The following is a 22,982-nucleotide window of genomic DNA, read 5'->3' as shown; positions in this document are numbered from 1 at the left end:
TCTGAAGAAAAAAGATTTAAACCCACACAGGCCTCTCTCTCTCTCTCTCTCTCTCTCTCTCTCTCTCTCTCTCTCTCTCTCTCTATCTCTCTATATATATATAACATGCCTAACAACTGAATAGCATAACTGGCCATGTGTGTATGTGTGTGTGTGTGTGTGTGTGTTAGCCACATTCTCAAATATGGTAACTCAGAGTTGAATCACTTCCCGATCTCCCCAGTGCACCTCTGAAGCCTAATCTTCACTACTTAAAAACAAAACAAAAAAACACTGTAAGTGCTGTAAGTGGTTAAAGAAGCGCAATAAACTTATCAGTGCAATTTGTAGCTTTGGAACCACTTTTAGAAGGTTATTTCACATAAAGTTTGCATGTATAAACAGCTGCTGAAACTAAATAAACAGCTGAAAGACTTGAAGACATTTCAAAACACATGAAGAATGCAAAAAACTGTAATCTTTCAACGGTTCAACACTTTTAGCCCAAGTATTAGATAGGGAGGCACACTAAATCGTGCGATGACCCACAAGGTTATCTGAGGAATTTGAGAGGAGCTCTGCGTAATGCACTGAAGCTCCAGTTGCGTTTCATTAGGACTGATATATTCTTTGCACAAGACACGGTGCAGAGCCGAAGAGCAGCGCGCGCTGAAGCGCACGGCTTTCCACATGCACGCGTACAGTATCACGATCAGATGACACTAACACGTGTTGTCATATCTCGCTGGCTCCAGTCCAAAATTAATCCTGGATTACACTTTAACACAGAGAGAACTCAATGACTAATAAACGCAGCTGACTGAGGCTTCAATTGCCGAAGACTTTGTTGTGAAAAGACAAACAACAGACTATAAAAAGAAACAGAAGACACAGGCGAGATCCAAAACTGCACCAAAATAATGAGGTCTAAAGGAGTGTTTGTGCTTGTGTTTTTGAGCGCGTTAACGGCTTATTACGTTTATTCACCAATCCCGAATAACATAGAGGAGAGATGGAAACTAATGCTCACTGACTCTTTCTTCAAAAGTTTAAGCCAGCTGGTAAGTTTGCTTGCATTTGTATTAGTATTTTAAAACGTATTGCCTGTAAGATTGACAGCCATCAGTCTGACGCTTAATACCGGTTTAACGCGTATATTCCCACGCATTTGCAATGTTACGGCCATTTATCTTGTAACGTGTTCTTGTTTTGGGCAGGGTTGATCAAAGAGTGTGATTACGCAGTTTATCGCAGTAGTGGCCTTTTTGTCGGGACAGTTAAGTGTTTGATTATTTGTTTGGATTGTTTGGCTTGACACCACACCAGCGGTGAGGCAGATTTACAGTTTACAGATTATGTCAATTCATAATCCGAGCACTGTATCTTATATAGTAAGCTTTGAGGCTAATAATAGCTGGAAATTATAGCAGGAAATGCCAATTAAGAAATGCACGAATAAAATGCACCTTAAAAGGGGGAGTGTTTAAATAGGAAACACGTTTTGCTTAATCATCTACTGTCTGTTTCCTCCAAATTACAGCTGTTTTGAAATCTACATCTTGTCCATCTTATTAATTTATTATTGCTTATTAACGTTTCAAAATAGTGTCACTTTAGTTACAGCTACTAGGTGGGTTGAGGTGATTTTTCAACCATTCCTCATCACCCTGACACCACCTTTCATTTTGAACATAAAAGTGTAACAAATAGGAAGCATTTGATTTAAAATTTAAACAAGAAAACAATAAATACTGAAAAAATGCCTAAACATGAGTAACAGCACAGCACAGTGTGTGGGTATAGGTTTTATGCTACATCACAATTCAACCGCTAATCTATGACCCAAAACTATGTAGGCTACTCTTTTTATGAAGAAAAAGTACTGTTAAATGCATATAGCTGAAGATTGGTTTTGGGGCATACTACCACATCATAATTGCATCATAACTGGCCTGTCAATCATCTTTTCACAGTTAACATCCTTGTGTGTGTGTGTGTATATATATATATATATATAACTGTGAAAATTGAAATGTAGCAAAATTGAAATGTATTAAGCATGTACACTGTAAAATCTAATTAGTTGGGCTTACTTAAAAAAAGCATGCAAACCGATTGCCTAAAAAACTAAGTAAAGTGAAATAAGAATAGTATGTTGTAGTGACAAATGCTTAGTTAGTATAGTTTACTTACACGGGAGCTCTAGTAACTAAAAAAGAACTGTAGGGGGTACTTGATCATTTACTTTAGGCTTACACTTGACTTAGTATAGCTACTCACTGACTCCCAGAGTGCATTGCGGCATGAATAAATTATGCAATTGCTTTGTTTTACTGTTGTTGTTTTTATTTGCTAATTTTATTTACTGACTTGTGTCAGCAGTAACACAACAAAAAGAGAAAATAAAATAATATAATGGTTATTGTCACAATTAATAAAAATAAATAAAATTGAATTGTTACCATCGTTGTGATTCACGTGCTGAATGTTGAAGTTTGTGACTTGAGCACATTATCACAAATATTAAAGGACTGTTTCAACCCAATAAAGTTTCTCAAGGTGTTTATGAAGAACAATAAAATTGTAAAAGATCATTAATAAATATAAAAAATACATTAGCTAAAGAATTAGAAAGATTTAGCTAATTGAAATAACAGAACTTGAAGGTTACCTTCTAAAATCAAAAATTATGACTTCATGTTGCATTGCTGAATCAATAGGAAGAAAATTATAACAGGAAAAGCAAAGTTCCAAGTGCCCAACCAAACAGAACATTAATCACTATAATGGTAAGTAAAAAAAAAATAAAATAAATAATAATAATAATAATAAAAAATAAATAAAATAAGACACACCAACAACATTTTACGAAAATCAACATCAATTTATGAAGTCAGTTTATGTGATGTTCTCTCAAATATATAGTTGTACTGAAACAACATTCAAGATGACTTTGGGAAATGAGTGAATGTAACTAGTGAAAAATAACTGCAGATTAACAATTGCCACCTCAAAAAAAAATTGCTTTTCTTCTTCTTCTGTTGTTATTTTGCAAATTAGCAACATATTAGTGCACTGCTGCCTCTCACTGGTTTATTAATGTCATTGGTTTCTTTGTGGCTACTTGAATATTTTAAGTAAGCGTCACTCAAAGTAGTAAGTAAACTGTTTTACTCGCTTGAAAGTAGCTGTAACTTAATAAAACCTAGTAAGTATAGCAACTAAGTAAAGATAACTAATTATATCTAAGTAAGGTAAACTATTGGATTTTACAGTGTACGTAATAAAAACAACAAAATATGTGCCAATATTTTCTGTAAAATAAGTAAATTAGCTTTGGCATTTCTTGGCACTGAGTGTACAAGTTCATGACAAATTTACACATCTGTCCTGTTTAACTCCTGGAGGACGACCTCCTTAAATGCCTTGGTCTTTAATGGGGAGTTTTGCTCAGCTTATCTCCACACAGAATCCCCCACAGCTGCTCAAGAGCATTAAGATTGAGTGAAATACATGTCCACTGAAAGATTTGCACCTTGAGAGAATGAATATCTTCATTGTTATGCTGAAAAAATGTCCAATAATGCAGGGAATGAAAAGAGGTTAGCATCTTCTGTTTCAACTTTTTGTATAACATCACACAGTGGTGAATTCATGACAGCACTGATAAAGCACAACTCCCTCACACCTTCAGCACACATACATCCCAATATAAGAACTTCGCTACCACTGAACATCACTGGGAACCAGACACTTCTCACTGTACTCCTCTTCTAGCAACACCAGAACATTTTGGATGCTTTTGGATTCAAAATGATTGGTTTGGTCTCTTGAGACCAGAGTATGGATTCCCAGAAGCCTATACTTTGTAAATATGGGCCTTGGAAGAGGTTAAATGAGTTTATTGTGCTTTGGCTACAGTAGGTAATTCTAGTAGAGGCCGACCGATGTATCGGTTTTGCCGATTAACTGGCACCGATAGTTGATTGGCGGAGCTATCGGTTATTGGCATAAATCCATGCTTAGGGATGCACCGATACCGATACTGGTATCACTATCAGGCCCGATACTGAGCTCCTGTACTCGTACTCGTTAAAATGCCCTGATACCAAATGCCGATACCACACAGCATGTGACAAGTGCGTATTCAGGCAAAGAAACACCGACAACAGAACAACAGACAGCAGAATGGAGTCATTAGAGATTAAGGATGTCTACGAAGTATATGTATGCAAGTAATGTAATGTTAAACATTCAGTATCAACGCTTGTATAGCGGGTGCACGCGAGCTGATAGGCAAAGCACGCAGAGTGGATTGAGTGCGCAGCGTTTGTAGTTCGGTTGGATATGTCAAAAACAAGTAAGTAAATCAATGCACAAGTTATTTAACGGTAGAGAGAGAGAGAGAGAGAGAGAGCGCACACTTTTGTTGCGTGATCTTTATTGATGATCGCTCACTTAGCACATGCATCATTTGGATTAAAACAAATTCGTAAATATGAAACAATGGGCATAATTAAGTGTAAAAATAAAAATAACTAAGGGGTATATAGTCAAACCAAAAATTATTCAGACACCAGATATACACCACCTAATTTTTGATATATATATTTTTTTGCTAGTGGGTGCAGGACACAATTTATGATAATGTGAAAAATGTCTGATAATGTGAGAAAAGGTATCTGAATAAATTTTGGTTTGACTGTATCTATTTGATAAATGAAGTTAACACCAACACCATTATACATATTCTTGCAACATTAATGGTCATTTAACAATATAGTGTGTTGATTTGTTTAATAGCAGAATAGTGCCACATAGTTTAAGTGAAAGTTTGTGTACTTAAAAGCAGGAGGCTGTTTTGAGGCTTTGTTTAACTGAATGCTAATGAGTAATAGTTCTGCTTCCTTTTTGTTAAGTTGGGTGTGTTAACTATGCAGCACTTTTCATTTCCTTTATCTGGTTATCTTTACATTTTGTCTAAAGTGTTGACATTGCCTTTTTTGTTAAAACCAAAAAGATGTGTATATTTTTGGCTTGGAACAGCCTTCTGTTAAATATTTTTGTATTCATCCTTACTTTAGGCAAAAAATAAAACCTCCCTCCAAATTAACTGCACTTTCATTGAAACCAAATCTAAGTATCAGGTATCGGTATCGTACTCGGTATCGGCAAGTACACAAATGAAAATACTCGTAATCGTATCGGTTTGTAAAAAAGTGGTATCGTTTCATCCCTAATTAATACTAATATTTTTATTCATTTGCAAAGTATGGTTCAGTAGGCTACTTTTTTTATTTTTTAATAGTAAAGCACTATTTATTTTCCGTTCAGTATCCATTTTAAAAACTATCGGTCGATTAATCGGTATCAGCCAGTGTGGTCCAACCTAGTTAGCGGTATTGGTAAAATCCAATATCGGTCGACCTCTAAATTCTAGTGGTTACAACAACCATGCATGTCACTTATGCAGACTGCGTCGGACTCTGTGAGCATAGACCAAAGCATAGCTTTTGTCGGCTCTGAGACACTTGCATGGTATTTCTTCTCTTTTTCTAGCAAAAATTCAGTCATTACTAAATGAAAACTTAAAGTGAAGACCTGATTATTTCAGGAGCCTTGTCACAAGTCCATTGTTTTTGAATATCAGTTTTACTTCTGCTAATTTTGACACAATCATTTAAAACAACTTAAAACAATAATTTGGTATTACTCCTGTGCCATTGTCCTTTTTTAAATAAGTCACCTGGCAGTTTTCTCCCGTTGCCAGCATTAAATCAGAGTATGATTCAGTAGGCTATATAACTTTTAATTGTCAGGAAATTACTTGTCTTTAAACATTTTGGTTCAATTTACTTACCTGTTGATCAAAAATAGCCTTAAACCTAAACTTTTTTTTTTTTTAACTTTCAGAAGGGAGCACTGATTTTTGCAACACCACATTTTATCACTTTGATAAGGAAATCTTATTTTTGCTGAATAATGACATTGTTCCTTGGTAATTGATCAAGCAGGCTTGTTGGAACATTATCTCCAAAGATCCCTAAAATGTCAACTAAGTAAAGAGTAATTGCTGAATTTGTTATATTTTAGAGGGGGTCGTCATTTATGCTGTGCACTGTGTGTATACACGCACATATATATACACACACACACACCACATTTCAGTTCAGTTTAATTTACATTCAGTCTTTCATGTGTAGAACTCTCCTCATTTTTATAATGATGCATTTAAAAAGGTCTTTATACATATTCATAACAATAAATCTAAAAGTTGACAATTGTTGCAGATTGTTATTTATTTATTCATTTATTTATTTATTTTTTAGCGTTTCAGACATTATCTCTCAAACCCCTTTATCTAAGCCTGTCTACTCAACTTCCGGTCTCCCACATCTGCCATGTTTGTTGGGCCATTATTTAGGGGTCTCGATGGTCAAGAGAGTCCCATTTAAATAAATAATATGCAAAATATTAAAAGCTATTAGCAAACTAGGACTGGTAACTTAGGGCTTGACTTGAACACTGTGAACATGCTGGAGTAACATCATTTAACATCAAGTGGCTTAACAATGTGCTGTTGTCCACTGAAGCAAAAGATTAGGGGATTCTGGCTATTAGTGAGATGATCTCAGCTGATCAACCACGTGTCTGCCCTGTTCATAACCTTTTTGAAAAAATAGAGGCAAGTGCCGTGTGACTTCCGCTGGAAGCTCTTGCACAAAATAACCCAAAAAAATTATGTTTAAATGTAGTTTTATGTCTTCTTCTTTTCACAGGCAGAACTAAGTGAGCGGATGGGACTGTTGGACTACATGAAAGTCATGATGTTCATCACCATTGCAGAGCGAGTAGTACCTGTGTCAGATGAGAGGGTCCAAGTGTCAGATGAGAATTTTGATGGGGTAGAGGTGATTGTGTATCAGCCAACCCAGCAAGAAGAATCAGGAGAGCTAAGAAGAGCCATCATTTACCTGCATGGAGGAGGATGGTGTCTCGGCAGCTCTCGTGAGTACATTTAATCACACACCTTCGTATGATGGAGTGTCCCCACATTCAAAGTGATAAAGTAAATGTATGTGGAATGTGATTGAGGTACTCTGGGATTTTAGTTCTCCATGACTACATCAGATTTCCATCCAAATAAGATAATGGAGAAGCCATGCATGAGGTCAGTGCTTTTGGAAAATAACAAGGGATTGAGGCAAAAAGGCCACTAAAATGAACAAAAATGCACCCCAAATTCAAGACATAAACAACATGTTTATCCTTTCATCCCAAACAACAAAGTGCAGAAATTATGTAAGTGATGCATACTGCATTATAGTCCGCTTTAGTGATTATAGTGGGAGTTTCTGCAGGAGTGCAGAACAAAAGATGGACTGAAATCACTGACTGCATTCTCTGTTCGCTTTCTATATGCAATGTATGCCCAGTATGAAAAAATGTATTCAAATGTGAAGTCATGACTTTGTAACACAAACAAAATGTATAAATTTGTATGATAAAAAAAAAGAAAGTCAAGTATTGCAAAAAAATAACAGTTTTATACAATTAAATTATACATTTAAGTAATAAGTAATAATAATAAACAACTTAATGTACTTACTGTAGGGTTATGATTTGGGGGGTTGATTTAGGGTTAGTTGCATGTAATTATGTTTAATTTACTGTTAACACTAAAGCAAGATGTACTTGTAACATATTTTGCTTTAATCCTCGAGGTCTGTTTTCATCAATAGAGGCTTAATCAAATGAAAGTATATTTGAAAAGTATTTATCTTTTCTTCTTACCAGGTATGGGCCCATATGATCTGCTAGCCAGGCACATGGTTACAGAGCTCAACGCAGTTATCGTGTCTGTAGAGTAAGTATCAAATGTTGTTCATTCAATAAAAATGCTTGCTTGCTTCAACAAGGTCACACAGGATCTGGCAATTGATTGATTGATTGATGTGATTTTAGTTAATTGTGCTTTTAATTTCTGTTACAACCATTAAATTAATTATCAGATCATTAATATGTATCATATGCAATTTGTAATAAAATAGTTTTGAATTCCCTTAGTTCAGTTGAAATCAGTTGGAACTCAAAGCTGCGTCATTATGTTGACACTATGGCAAAACTACTCACAAGCATATTTGCTAAATGCTCATCTTGATTGGCTACTACAGTCAGGTGACATCACAGGTGTCCTGACTGGCTGTATAAGGGGGGCCTAGTGAATACATAATCAACTTAAATGTCTTCAGGAAGCCGTTTGTCTGTGTGTGCTATAGTGTGTCTGAGATAGCTCAAAACAGACAGTTAAAGAAACTGATTTATTGAAGGATGTTGACTGACAACCTGTCAGCTTAAGCCGAAGATGTCACTTCATAGCAACCATGGCAGCCAGAGAGCAGCTGGTTTAACCTGTCTGAGCTGGAAGAAAAGGAAAAATCTTTTCTCCTAGACTCCAAGATTTCGTCTTCCGGACTTTTTGGCATTGCTGTTGAGACAGTGGTTTGGAAGTTTAGCGAGGTATAGATTAAGTCAGAGGTGCTTGAGCGCTACATTCCTTGCCACGGAGAGAATCCTTCACCCCACCTTCTGTTCCTGTAGCTGGGCCCAGTTGGCGGCAGCAGCAGAAGGCGAGTGTTGCCGCTCTCTTGAAGCCGAAAAGGGATCTCAGATGTCATTGTGACTAAATGTGCTATGAACGTGCAGTAATGTATTATGACCAGGCTGTGCGCGTCACCTTCACTTACACTTTTCTGAAACGCCTCCATAATCTTAGGACCGACTAGTGTAGGTGTTTGGTTTTAGGGGTGCTTTTTTCTCCTGCAATTCTTTTTGTCCCATTACCAAAGAACAGGTGATTAAAATCGCTTTGATTAATTCAGCAGATACTTTCATCAAGGCCAGCAAATGTGTTCAGTGTTTCATCCTAAGAAGACAGCCCTAGGCCTGATCTTTGAAGTATGTGTCCTTTTAGTTGATAGTCTTTTTGAGATTTCTTCCAAATCCTCTGTATTTCCTGTTAAATTATAACTTCTTCACAAGACCACACCATATATAGAAAGATACCAGTGGAGTGTTGAGAACAAAGCTGACAGATTGGCGAAGGAATCTGTTTCATGTGAAACAGCCAATACGGTTCCCAGTGGTACTCAATGAGCTTTTAAAATATTATGCAGTTGCAGACAGGAAAAGAGGAAGACTCAAAAGATCCAATTAAATTTTTCTTTCAAAGCCTAAAATGAATAATAATAACTCCCCTTCACAGACATCCAAGATGATCTGGATACCCCTTTTTTACACCAGTCTGACAAATAAATGGCGCAACAACATCAATAGCTTTTGCAGTTTTGCATTATGGAGAAGAGCAAGATTAGAATGAAATGTAGGATCAAACTTTCTTACCCTTCTTATGCATTCCAAACTTATTAAAATCAGATATAATGGGAGCAAATTTAGCTCTTTAGTTTTTGTCAGAAATACTGGAGTAAATAAGATCCTGCAGCCTATTGGCTTTAACTCTTTAACTGTGTCTCCCAATTTTTGAACGCAGACATAAAAATGCACTATCCAGAATACATTTTTTATAATTCATGAATGAAAACATTTTGTGATATGATTTTGTACGTTTTCCTAGTAATGCAATGTCTGATTTTTTGCCTTTCAAAGGATGAATTTTGAGACAGGGAAAAAAGCAACAAAGTTGCACTCTTGACATATATTAATCTATTACTTTTCCTACATAATTTCTAACATAGAAATATGGTAAAATATCTATTTAGGAGTCTTAGACCTTTCCAACGATGTATAGTTTGTCTTGATTAGATTTATTTGTAATATGGTGAAGTAAACGTATGCGCCCCACAGAGGAGACGGTGACAGTTAAAGGGTTAACTAAAATCTCTTCGTAGTACTTCAAAGCAGAGGTTGATGGTTCAACCACAAAATAAAAGGTCTTAAAGGGGTCATCAGATGCTAAGTTCACTTTTACATGTTGTTTGAACATTAATGTGTGTTGGCAGTGTATGTACAAATCTACCCTATAATGATAAAAATCCATGCAGTGGTTTTTAATTCATCTGTAAAAATAATATCCCCTTTTCAAATTGAGCCATTCTCAGATGCCTGTCGTTGTGGCGTCACACCCACAGAGGCCGCTCCCACAATAGTTGATTGACATGAGCGTCTTACGTCAGATCAGCTGTAACAGTCCGCCCTCTTTTGTTTTGATGCCGGAGCAGGGATGTAAGTTAGACAAGAATATCTCTGATTTTGCAGAGCTGATTTTGGCAAGGTAAAATAGGTGTTGTTTTATACAACCATTGAGATTTTTTAACCAAAGTATATTATAGACTTTTCATTAAGACTCTAAAGAATCATATCAACTTGTGGAAAATGGGCATCCGATGACCACTTTAACACAAAACCCGTTCACAGAATATTAGATTATTCTATTATCCTTTTTGATATTGATTTGCTTGAGACTTCATAATATTTTGATTTTACGAATTTTTTTGACTTACAAATTTTTTTTTCTTAAGAACTCTTCAGAAATGTCTCAAATAGAGGTCTTGTTTTTTGTGATTATTGTGGCATAATTTAATAACTCAGGTCAAGCAAGTTGTGACAAAAAGTATGAATAGTTATGATAATTACAGTAATATGCAGAAAGCACAATAGACATGCTTTCTGAGGTGTTTTTCAGCAAGACACACCCTTCAAGTATTAAACTATAAATCGATAGATAAAGTGAAACGTACACCCTGTCACCATATTTACTGATAGTGATAACTGGTGGCCTAGTGGTATGCTAATTGTTAGCTAAAATGCACTTTTGTTCCATATTGTACCATTAAAATCATCTAAAATCAATTCTAAACGTGAAAGCCAGGCAGAGATGAAAGTGATGTGATATGTAGCCAAGTATACTGACCCATACTCGGAATTTGTGCTCTGCATTTATCCCATCCATGTGCACACACAGACACACCATGAAAACACACCAGAGCAGTGGGCAGCTGTTTTCTGCGGGGTCTGTAGGGCAAATGGGGGTTCATTGTCTTGCTCAAGGGCACCTCAGTTGTGGACAATGAGGGTGAACCAGGAAGTTCTCCATACAGTTGTGAAAAATACTAAAAACATGACAGTGTTGTCAGAGCTGTTGCACATACTCAGGACATGTACGAGCTGTTTCCTCATAGGGACCCCAAAAGAAAACTTGCTGCAGAGGAGACTAACATATCAGATTCTTTCGTTATGCACTGGCTGATACACAAGATTGCAGAATACTAAATAATTAAAAACAGGTAGAGCATAAGACCAGTGTCAGTCCAGGACTCTCGCCAGAGCGGACAGGAATGAGCATGTTTTAAGTTTATGTTGACATATTTTGTCTACTGTATTTTTTCTTCAATGTTTGCGTCTCAAACAGCTCTAGTATATTGAAATACAACAGCAACAATGTGGTAGCTTGTACAGATAAGTAGAAGACAAAGATAAAGTAAAACTCAAATAAGAAAATAAACTGTCCTTTTTTTGCCCTGCTTAAGTGTTTTAAACTGATGTTTACCATTAGCTCAGAAGCTGCAGTGCTTATCAAAACTGTTTTTTCATGAAAGATTTTTAGTATTGTGTCCCTGGTTTGTTGTCACAGGGGAATATTTTTTAAAACAGTCAAGTGCTCCAATTTCTTTTGTCTTGATGTACACTACATTTCAGTATTATTTCCCACAACCACACCAACAGTACACATTCTGGTGCATTTCAGGTCTTGGAGTATACATAAAGTCTGCATCTGAAATCGCATACTTCCCGACTATGTAGTAGACAAAAAGTAGCCAGATGACCTACTTCTTCTGGCATGGTTCTGTAGTGTGCATATGATGAACACTTTACTATCCCATGAGTCCACGGGAGAGGATTTATGAATGGCATGACGTGACACGACTGATGCTTGTAGGTCACGTAACTGTGACAACAGAGTGAATGTAGTATGTCCAGATTACATTCATACTGCACACATTCATACCATATAGAACATATTTTTTTGCGGTCGTGAACTAATTACTTACTCAAAAAAATACCTATTCAAGAGAGTATGCGATTTCGAACGCAGCTCAGGTCTGCTACCAAGCTGATGAGTTGAATCAGGTGTGTTTGATTGGGATCAGTATGTGTACTGTGGGTGTGTCTCCAGATACACTGCTGTCGTGAGTGTTTTGTAAGTCAGCGTTTTATTGGTTGTTATGTTTGACAGCTTTCCTTCACCTATGATTTCCCCTCCATATTTCCAAGACTCAGTCAACATTTCCACAGCTCTACACACTCATTTATTAAGTATACTTAAGTAAAGTTCAAGTATTTAAGTATACTTTATGTAGAAAGTATACAAATATTAGTATACTAGAAGTATACTCCTAAGTGTACTATTTCAGTACTCCTTGGGACTAAATTGGCCCACTTTCTAGTATATAAAAGTATACTTTTAAGTATAGTTTAAGTATGACAGTAGTACATTTTGAGTACACAACAAGTTTACATCAAAGTTTTTAGCTTGTACTGCACTAAAAGTGAACTTATAGGTATACTGATAGTGTACTAATTAAATACGTGTAGTAGCATTTTTAGTACACTTTGAAGTATAGTCTCAGTAAACTACTAGTTTAGTAGTTTTATACTGCAAGTATACTTGTAAGTTTTCTTTAAGTGAACTTTACATCATACTTCAAGTATACTACTATGTCCCTGGTATTAATTTGTATATATTTTGAAATATGAATATCTGAACATACAAAACTTCAAAAGAAAGAACAAGGTATCTACTTGTAAACAAAAACATTTTATTCTAGCTCCGTGCATTGTTTTTTAAACACTTGAATGTGGAAGATGAAAATGAAGTTTCATCAATAAAAAACAAAGAAATAAACATTTTGAACAAAAAGCTGAAATTGAAATTACAATCATTATTACCTCTTCATTGGTCGACATTTTATTCCATAATGTTACAGTTTGATGCTGTTTTATCTCTGATGATCGTGTCAGATTACATGTTGAAGCATGATGTTTAGGTTTCTTCTTCACTTGTGTGTTTTGGAAATTCTGTACAGAAGATCTGTAATAGCGCCCCCTACTGTATAACAATGAAAACACATATTCTAGGAGCACAAGTATTCAATTCAGTTAAATTCAAATTTATTTGTATAGCGCTTTTTACGATACATATCGTTGCAAAGCAACTTTACTCCAAATTAAGTTTTTACAATATATTTAATAGTAGTTTACTAGTTGTGACTATGTCAAGTTGATGTACATATGGCAGAGATGTATGGTAAAGATCAATTAATGACGTAATCAGACAGACAAAAAAACACTATAAATTAGTAGCAGAATTCGGTAGTGCTGTATGTTGTTTCAGGGTTGGTATCATCTGAAGTCCTCTGAGGGGTTGGCATCATCTCTTCTTAAGTGTTCTGGATCCAGACTGGAGCTTGTGAATTCCTAGTTACCACGGGATGTCAATCCCATGGCAGAAACGGAGAACAAATAGGAACATAATTAGCGTAGCTGCTGTTCAAAGCAAGCAAAGAAAGATTTGTTCAACCAGAGCTAAAAGATTAATAATGAGCATTTGATCAGATATAACTGCAGGAAAAGTTTATAAGATGCATTATTTGAATGCTTGGCTAAAAAGATGTGTCTTTAATCTAGATTTAAACAGAGAGAGTGTGTCTGAACCCCGAACGTTATCAGGAAGGCTGTTCCAGAGTTTGGGAGCCAAATGTGAAAAAGCTCTACCTCCTTTAGTGGACTTTGCTATCCTAGGTACTACCAACATACCAGAGTTTTGCGACCTTAGGGAGCGTGATGGATTGTAGGGTGGTGGAAGACTAGTTAGGTACGCAGGAGCTAAACCGTTAAGTGCCTTATAGGTAAGAAGTAATATTTTGTAGCTGATGCGGAACATAATAGGTAGCCACTGTAAAATTGGGGTAATATGATCATATTTTCTTGACCTGGTAAGGACTCTAACAGCTGCATTTTGGACTATCTGTAGCTTGTTTATTGAAGATGCAGGACAAACACCTAGTAGTGCATTACAATAGTCCAGTCTAGAGGTCATGAATGTGTGAATTAGCTTTTCTGCGTCAGAAACAGGTCACATGTTTCATAGCTTGGCAATGTTTCTAAGATGGAAGAATGCTGTTTTTGTAACATGGGAAATATGATTTTCAAAAGACAAGTTGCTGTCTAATATAACACCCAGGCTTTTGACTGTTGTGGAAGTAACAGTACATCTGTCTAGTTGTAGATTGTAAGCCAAGAGATTGTGTATTGTTTTTGGTCCAATAAGTAATATCTCTGTCTTATCTGAATTTAATAGGAGAAAATTATAGGTCATCCAATCTTTTATATTTTTAACACACTCTGTTAACTTCGATAATTTAGAAGTTTCATCTGGTCTTGTTGAGATATATAGTTGAGTATCATCAGCATAACAACGGAAACTAATCCCGTGTTTTCTAATAATATTGCCAAGGGGCAGCATGTGTATTGAAAATAGTAGAGGACCTAAGAGAGATCCTTGTGGCACTCAAGTATATCTCAGATATATTTAGACTTTTTCTAAGTATCTGTCAAGTATACTTAAATGTCATTTTAAGTATATTTCTGACAAGTACATAAAGCCCATTTCTGAGAAGTATATAGAAAGTAAACTAAAAGTATATTTTCCTATTTTTAGCTTAAAAGAAGTATGCTAATAGCACACTTGAATAAAGTTCTTTTTCGTAAGGGGTACCTGCCATAGTTCACTTGAATAGCTGAATAATGCACTTGGCCCAAACTCTGTTTAAGTGTGTAACATTTTCATGTGGATGCTCTGTTCTTACCAAACAGGGGCTCCATGCTGTTCTCGCTGTTCTCACGTATTTGCTGTTATACAAACACAGCAGGAATAGGATAAATAAATGTGCTGATGACACCACTGTGATCTGATAACCATCAACAATGAACTGCAGTGAGGCTAAGCCCTCTCTGCATCTGCCAGCAGTCCAGCATTCCAAAGCAGAATCCCATAATATCATGGATAACAGTACAAACGAGAACACACAGTGTGTCGACTGAGCATGAAAATGAGATAAAATTGAAAGAAAAAGCCAAAAGAAACATTCTGAACCAATAATAAAAAGTCAAAAGAAATGATGTCTGGTGAGTAACATTCAGACCCAAAGTCTGATGCGCCCCTACTTATCTGCTTTACAGATCGTGAGTAGACTTGGCTGTCTGGCTTTCTGCTGCCAGACTGCCCGCTGCTGTGAAACTACAAACACTTTCACAGCCTGCCAGGTGTCCAAATGTCAGAAACATTAAAGAGATTATAGTGAACTACAGGACACACAAAACACTTGTTCATCAACATTACTTGGCCAGTTAATGTTGGAAGAAATATTGAATACAAATTAAATACAAACAAATTTCTAGGGATGCAGAAAATCAATTAACTTGGACCCAAATCAACTTCAACTCCATTTGTTGCCAACGAACACTGTGAGACTTGACTAGTGAGTTGAGCATGGTAAATGTGTCTATTAGTCCTTGCTAAAGTGTTCAATTAGGGATGGACAAAGCAGTGAAAATGTATGAATAGTCTCAATACAGGGTCTGTATAAATCTAAATCAGTCATCAAGAATCCAAAAATGTGAAACTCTAAAGCCACTTTCCAGAGAAAAAAAAATGGTGATGGCTATACAGTTTGACAATTAGAGCATTGTCACTTAATATCAGTTAAAATGTCCTTAGTTTTAGAAACATTCAGATCTAAATGTCTTGTATGCATTAAATGATGGGAAATAGGTAAACATTGATGGTGGGGTATCCATTTTTGGCAACAGAAAGAACAACTACCAAGCTGATGTCTTAAAGGACAATGACGGGGGCGCTGGTTTGACCACAGTGGTGGTCAAAGAGCTCTGTTGAGTGATGGACCTGGCATTTCAGGTCCCTAAGAACATGGTATATACCAGGGGTGTCAAACTCAGTTCCTGGAGGGCCGCAGCCCTGCACAGTTTAGGTTCAACCCTAATTAAACACACCTGATCCAGCTAATCAAGTCATTCAGACTTGTTTGACAACTGCATGGTTTGTGTGTTAGAGCAGGGTTGGAACTAAACTCTGCAGGGCTGCAGGCCTTCAGGAACGGAGTTTGACACCCCTGGTATATACTATTGGTAGCTCCATGACAAGTATGGTTGGGATGGACAGACATTTGTGGCCAAACCTTACAGAAAACAAGAAAAAGAAGGTGGCTTTTCTGCTGGAAGAACCCATTTCTCAGTCTGGGATTTTAGATGACATGCTCAATGCTGTCATTGAGAAGTTCTGAGCAGCAAAACAGCAGTCAGCAGCCACCTTATTAGCCACTGCGCTTGACGACTTGCGGTTTCTTCAAGCTGTTCTCACTCCAACTCTTTCCAGCACTCTCAAAGGTACCATGGCAGTGATGATGTGGTTCTTTCACCACAGCACAGATTCTATCAGTCTTAGCAGGGGTATGAGAAGATGGAATTCATCTTCCGTTATTTGCAACATTCAGGTTTGGTTCTTAAATCTGGTATCTCTCCTGGAGGAGCCTCTTTTGGAATTCCAATCAGAGCTAATCTATTATCTCAGGTGTAGGGCACAATGTGACATCCTTGACCAAGCATCTGGAAACTCTGGGCATGGCCAGTGAACATGGCTCTTTAGTTTTTTATCTGTGGTTGAAGAGACCATTTTAAATTTGATGGATAACTCTACTAGGAGGTTATATGTTCTATATACAGTGGGTACAGAAAGTATTCAGACCCCCTTAAATTTTTCACTCTTTGTTACATTGCAACCATTTGCTAAAATCATTTAAGTTCTTTTTTTTTCCTGATTAATGTACATACGGCACCCTATATTGACAGAAAAACACAGAATTGTTGACATTTTTGCAGATTTATTAAAAAAGAAAAACTGAAATATCACATGGTCCTAAGTATTCACACCCTTTGCTCAGTATTTAGTAGAAGCACCCTTTTGATCTAATACAGCCATGGGTCTTTTTGGGAAAGATGCAACAAGTTTTTCACACCTGGATTTGGGGATCCTCTGCCATTCCTCCTTGCAGATCCTCTCCAGTTCTGTCAGGTTGGATGGTAAACGTTGGTGGACAGCCATTTTTAGGTCTCTCCAGAGATGCTCAATTGGGTTTAAGTCAGGGCTCTGGCTGGGCCATTCAAGAACAGTCACAGAGTTGTTGTGAAGCCACTCCTTCGTTATTTTAGCTGTGTGCTTAGGTTCATTGTCTTGTTGGAAGGTAAACCTTCGGCCCAGTCTGAGGTCCTGAGCACTCTGGAGAAGGTTTTCATCCAGGATATCCCTGTACTTGGCCGCATTCATCTTTCCCTCGATTGCAACCAGTCGTCCTGTCCCTGCAGCTGAAAAACACCCCCACAGCATGATGCTGCCACCACCATGCTTCACTGTTGGGACTGTATTGGACAGGTGATGAGCAGTGCCTGGTTTTCTCCACACATACCGCTTAAAATTAAGGCCAAAAAGTTCTATCTTGGTCTCATCAGACCAGAGAATCTTATTTCTCACCATCTTGGAGTCCTTCAGGTGTTTTTTAGCAAACTCCATGCGGGCTTTCATGTGTCTTGCACTGAGGAGAGGCTTCCGTCGGGCCACTCTGCCATAAAGCCCCGACTGGTGGAGGGCTGCAGTGATGGTTGACTTTCTACAACTTTCTCCCATCTCCCGACTGCATCTCTGGAGCTCAGCCACAGTGATCTTTGGGTTCTTCTTTACCTCTCTCACCAAGGCTCTTCTCCCCCGATAGCTCAGTTTGGCTGGACGGCCAGCTCTAGGAAGGGTTCTGGTCGTCCCAAACATCTTCCATTTAAGGATTTTGGAGGCCACTGTGCTCTTAGGAACCTTAAGTGCAGCAGAAATTTTTTTGTAACTTTGGCCAGATCTGTGCCTTGCCACAATTCTGTCTCTGAGCTCTTCAGGCAGTTCCTTTGACCTCATGATTCTCATTTGCTCTGACATGCACTGTAAGGTCTTATATAGACAGGTGTGTGGCTTTCCTAATCAAGTCCAGTCAGTATAATCAAACACAGTTGGACTCAAATGAAGGTGTAGAACCATCTCAAGGATGATCAGAAGAAATGGACAGTACCTGAGTTAAATATATGAGTGTCGCAGCAAAGGGTCTGAATACTTAGGACCATGTGATATTTCAGTTTTTCTTTTTTAATAAATCTGCAAAAATGTCAACAATTCTGTGTTTTTCTGTCAATATGGGGTGCTGTGTGTACATTCATGAGGAAAAAAAATGAACTTAAATGATTTTAGCAAATTGCTGCAATATAACAAAGAGTGAAAAATTTAAGGGGGTCTGAATACTTTACGTACCCACTGTATGTGACCCTGGACCACAAAACCAGTCTTAAGTCGCTGGGGTTTATTTGTAGCAATAGCCAAAAATACATTGTATGGGTCAAAATGATTGATTTTTCTTTTATGGCAAAAATCATTAGGAAATTAAGTAAAGATCATGTTCCATTAATATATTTTGTAAAATTCCTACTGTAAATGTATGAAAACTTAATTTTTGATTAGTAATATACATTGTAAAGAACATTATTTGAAGAACTTTAAAGGTGATTTTCTCAATATTTAGATTTTTTTGCACCCTCAGATTCCTTATATTTAAATAGTTGTATCTCGGCCAAATATTGTCCTATCCTAACAAACTATACATCAATGAAAAGTTTATTTATTCAGCATCCATATGATGTATAAATCTCAATTTTGAAAAATGACCCTTGATCCAGGGTCATCCAGGGTCACATATGTGGTAACCACACAAGAGCATTTTTCCTTAGTAATAGCCCCGTCCACAATTCAGGCGTATGTGGCCTTAACATCTCTCAGCACCTCCTGTATGGGTTTTGCTTTCCAGTTGGTAAAGGTCTTCTTGCTTCCTCTATTCCACTATTTTCCTCTCTCAAGTAGTGATATTATAGCCTTTTCCGCCCTTTGGGACATTGAAGAAATAGCACAGGATTTGTCCTGTGAGAGCGTTGACGATTTGCATTGACCACTCAAGAAGGTGGTATAAATCAGATTAGTTTCTTTGCTGTAGTGGTTGCTGTAAAGGGCTTGCGGTTATGAAATAAAGGCAACCAAGGTTACACACGTAACCAAGAGGATGCAAGAGGCAAGAATTCCACACGATCAACAACCAAACTAACAACAACCACAGACAAGTTCAGACTATTTCAGACATGATGCTGTTTTTTGTCCTTTCTATTAATTAAATAATACGTTAATGCAACAACACTTGCAGTCACGCTGTTTGTCGTGACTACCTGTAGACAACAATGCTGTTCACAACAATAGATTTTATTCAGACAAAATTGAAGACTTAAGAGGAATAATACCAACACGATTTGCTTTGTGCAGGTATCGTCTTGCCCCAGCTTATCATTTTCCTGCCCAATTTGAGGATGTGTACCATGTGGTGAAGTACTTCCTTCATGTTGATGTTCTGAAGAGCTACCATATCAATCCAGAACGAATTGCTGTGTCTGGAGACAGTGCAGGAGGCAACCTTGCAGCTGCAGTGGCTCAGCAGGTAAGATGTGGAAAATTATGCATGAATGACTGCAGTAGGACTTACAACTTTTACAACAGGACTCTAAAATAATTAATGCATTTTAACAACTATAAGTGTTAGGCTTTGGACTTTTGGTTACCTACTGTAAACTATATGTTTTCATCATTATGTTTTTGTCATTATGTGCACACCTAATCATCACAGTATAACACCAATTCATTTAAACTTCAGGGATATCAGTAGCCGGTATCAATAGCTGGTTTCCATCCAAAGCTGTGAATTTAACTTATGCGCAAAAAATCACATAAAAATGTGTGCATAAGCACTGTTTCCATCCAACAAGCCAAAGAGAACAAAAATGACACTTCCTGATAAACCGGCACTAAATATCACTAAGAAAAGTGGGAGAAGCCACTGAATATAATAATTTTCATATATAATAAATTACTTGTGCCTCTGAGCATGCAGACGAAACAGAATAAATGCAGTCACTTCTTTTGGAGGTGGATGCTGCTGTTTGGGAATGCAGTCATGTAAGTCAGTTCTAGGAGGCAATTATACAGAAATACTTTGACAGCAGACTTCCCCTGGGCATTTAAGAATGACTATAACAACATTTTAGATGCTGTGCAACAAGATCGGTCCACCGGTTAGTCACATTATGCCATCCCATCATTTTTTTGATGAGCATAGAGGAATTAATTCAGCAGATGCATTTCCATCTCCCATTATTCAAATGATCACTTTTTTTGCACAAGTCAAAAACCACCTCAAGTGAACGAAAAAACGTTCTACTTTTCTGATATTTCGGTGTTTCCATCAGTCATTTCTGATGCTAGTCTGTCCAGTTAGGAAGCATAAGTGATTGTGAATCAGTTGCTCCTGCTTTGGTGTAAATGAAAGGGACAACAGCTCAAATGGCATCTGCCAGAAAATACCAGAATTGGCAGGTCTGCCAATGACACCCCATGTGAATGTTTTTTGAGAAGTGTATTTAACTTTTTACATTAATTACTGTTAGGTTTCACATTTTAAACTTTCTTCAGCAGTGTTTAAATTCAAAGTGGTCAAAAATGGCAACAATGAAACTGAAGTTGCTATATTTTAGTGAGTTTGTTTATTAATAGATAATCTTCATATGTTTAATTGATTTTCATGTATACTCAGTTGCAGAAGGACCCAAAACAGCCCATCCAGCTAAAGGCCCAAGCTCTAATCTACCCTGTCCTGCAAGCCTTGGATCTGAACACTCCCTCCTACCAGCAGAACCAGCACATGCCTATACTGCCCCGCACACTGATGGTGAGGTTTTGGAGCGAGTACTTCACCAGCGACAAGTCATTTTTGAGAGCCATGATGGCGAACAGACACAATAACCATGAATCAGCTGCTTTGCTTAAGTTTGTCAACTGGAGTTCATACTTACCTGATTCGTATCGCCAGACATACAATTACAGTGCCCCACCTGTGGTCACCGGAAAAAGTTCGGTGCACCCTGTTGGTCCTCATCACTTGCTTGCAGACCCACGAGCCTCGCCATTGCTGGTGCCTGACACGACCTTGCGTTTACTGCCTAAGGCCTACGTGTTGACCTGCGAGTATGATGTACTGCGGGATGACGGCTTGATGTATGTCACACGTTTGCGTAACGCTGGAGTTGATGTCACACATGAACATTACCCCGGTGGATTTCATGGTGCACTAATGTTTATTACGTGGCCCACAGACTTTGATATTGGACACAGGATGGTGGACAACTTTGTATCATGGCTTAAGCAAAATCTATAAGATTAATGTAGAATGCAGCAATGCTTTATACATCGGTTTTAGTTGACTGGTTCATATTTCTTATTTATTTCATTTGTTTTTTTTTTCTGTTGTTTACAGTGCACCACTTTTTATCTTAAAAAGGGCACACTTTTGATTGTATTAATCCATTATGGTACAAACATTCCTATTATGACCAAATCTGGTCTTAAGAAACACTGGTCTGTATTATGTCCAATCTGTTAACTATGTATATGTTACTAATGAAGGTGTTAACATGACATTAATAGTGTTTTATTTTTATTTTATGATTATTATTATTTCTGTCTATTGCAATTGTCACTGACTGCTTGACTTTTTGAAAGGTTTGGTTTGATATGCAGTAAACTGTCTGATGAAGTTCCTGGTTCACTGAATTCTTATCTTAAATGGTGAGAAGATATGACTGAAGTAAGATCAAGTCTTCAGTAGGTACTATAAGTAATTTGCTTTTGAGAACTGAAAAATTTGATGACATCATGGCTTGAAGCAGCAGTTCTTTTTGCTCTTCCTATACAAATTAAAGTGCCTCACTGAAAGATGTAAAAATGGTATGGAGCAATCATTTTCCAGAACCATGGTGGCAAACACACAATATCCCTGAATCAACTGCTTTTTTATACAATATGTTTATAAACAAGAAGTTAAAACTTAGTTATGTTTCAGGAGAAACAATAGACATTTAGTTTCATACATTCTTCTCGGCCAATTAAAATAATTCCAAAAGAAACCAAAACATCAAGTGTATGTCACAGAGTGACTCACAGTCTGAAAGCCAGCTAAATATAACAAGCCATAGATGTGCAGCCAAAAGCAAAAATGACAGATTTAAAATTGTTTAGGCAAAGGCAATAATGCATTTTTAATTTCTTTATTATTGTTTTATATTTCAAAACATCCTTTTATTGCCTTATATTTATGTAAACTAAGTGTGCAAAAAACAATACTCTTACTCTAACTTTACAGTAACACATTCACTTAATTGATGAGTTTATACTTTGACTGTATAGCCAGAGGAGAACTGCACTCCCAGAGTTTTTTGGTGTTGTTGTTGTTGTTCCTTTCCAGTTCCTTTTGGTTTGCACAATAGAGGACTAAAGATTTTTTTTGTATTATGTATTATGTCTTTTGTTGTATTAGGTATTATGGAATAACTTTAACTTTACATTTTTTAGTTAACCTGCTTAAGAGTATTTGATATAACCCTGTCAATTAAATGTACCAATAAACCATTGCCAATTACTAAAAATAGTTTTGTCACTACACAAAATTATTACAATTTAAAACCTTATAGATTTAATATCCAAACATATCCAAATTTCTTTTGCTTTGAAAATGTGTATTGTGAAAAGTGCTAGAAAAACAATGAAATAAACAGAAAGAAAACAAAACACAGTTCTCTCTGTTTGTGGCAGAAAACACACAATTTACTGTAAGTGTTTTAAAATCAAATGTAGAATTAAGTAACAACTTAAAAGCAATAGACAAATTACATTTTACCATGGCACACTCAAAACAACAACACACTATCTATGCATGGACTTAATTCAG

The 22,982-nt window shown here is 36.9% G+C and overlaps 1 protein-coding gene across 1 annotated transcript; it reads left to right on the top strand.

Annotated features, from left to right (window-relative positions):
- The first annotated feature begins 629 nt into the window (after positions 1 to 629).
- Positions 630 to 22,738, top strand: aadac (arylacetamide deacetylase). Its single transcript, XM_051128479.1, has 5 exons — positions 630 to 1,040; positions 6,759 to 6,987; positions 7,777 to 7,846; positions 19,472 to 19,643; positions 20,793 to 22,738. Exons 1-5 carry the CDS (start codon positions 900 to 902, stop codon positions 21,411 to 21,413), a joined length of 1,233 nt encoding a protein of 410 aa, XP_050984436.1. The 5' UTR covers positions 630 to 899; the 3' UTR covers positions 21,414 to 22,738.
- The last annotated feature ends 244 nt before the right edge of the window (positions 22,739 to 22,982 follow it).

The sequence above is a fragment of the Labeo rohita genome, chromosome 15 (genome assembly GCF_022985175.1).
Source record: "Labeo rohita strain BAU-BD-2019 chromosome 15, IGBB_LRoh.1.0, whole genome shotgun sequence".
In the NCBI taxonomy this organism is placed as follows: domain Eukaryota; kingdom Metazoa; phylum Chordata; class Actinopteri; order Cypriniformes; family Cyprinidae; genus Labeo; species Labeo rohita.
Note: the sequence above shows the minus strand (reverse complement) of the source record. Positions and strands in the feature narration are given on the sequence as shown.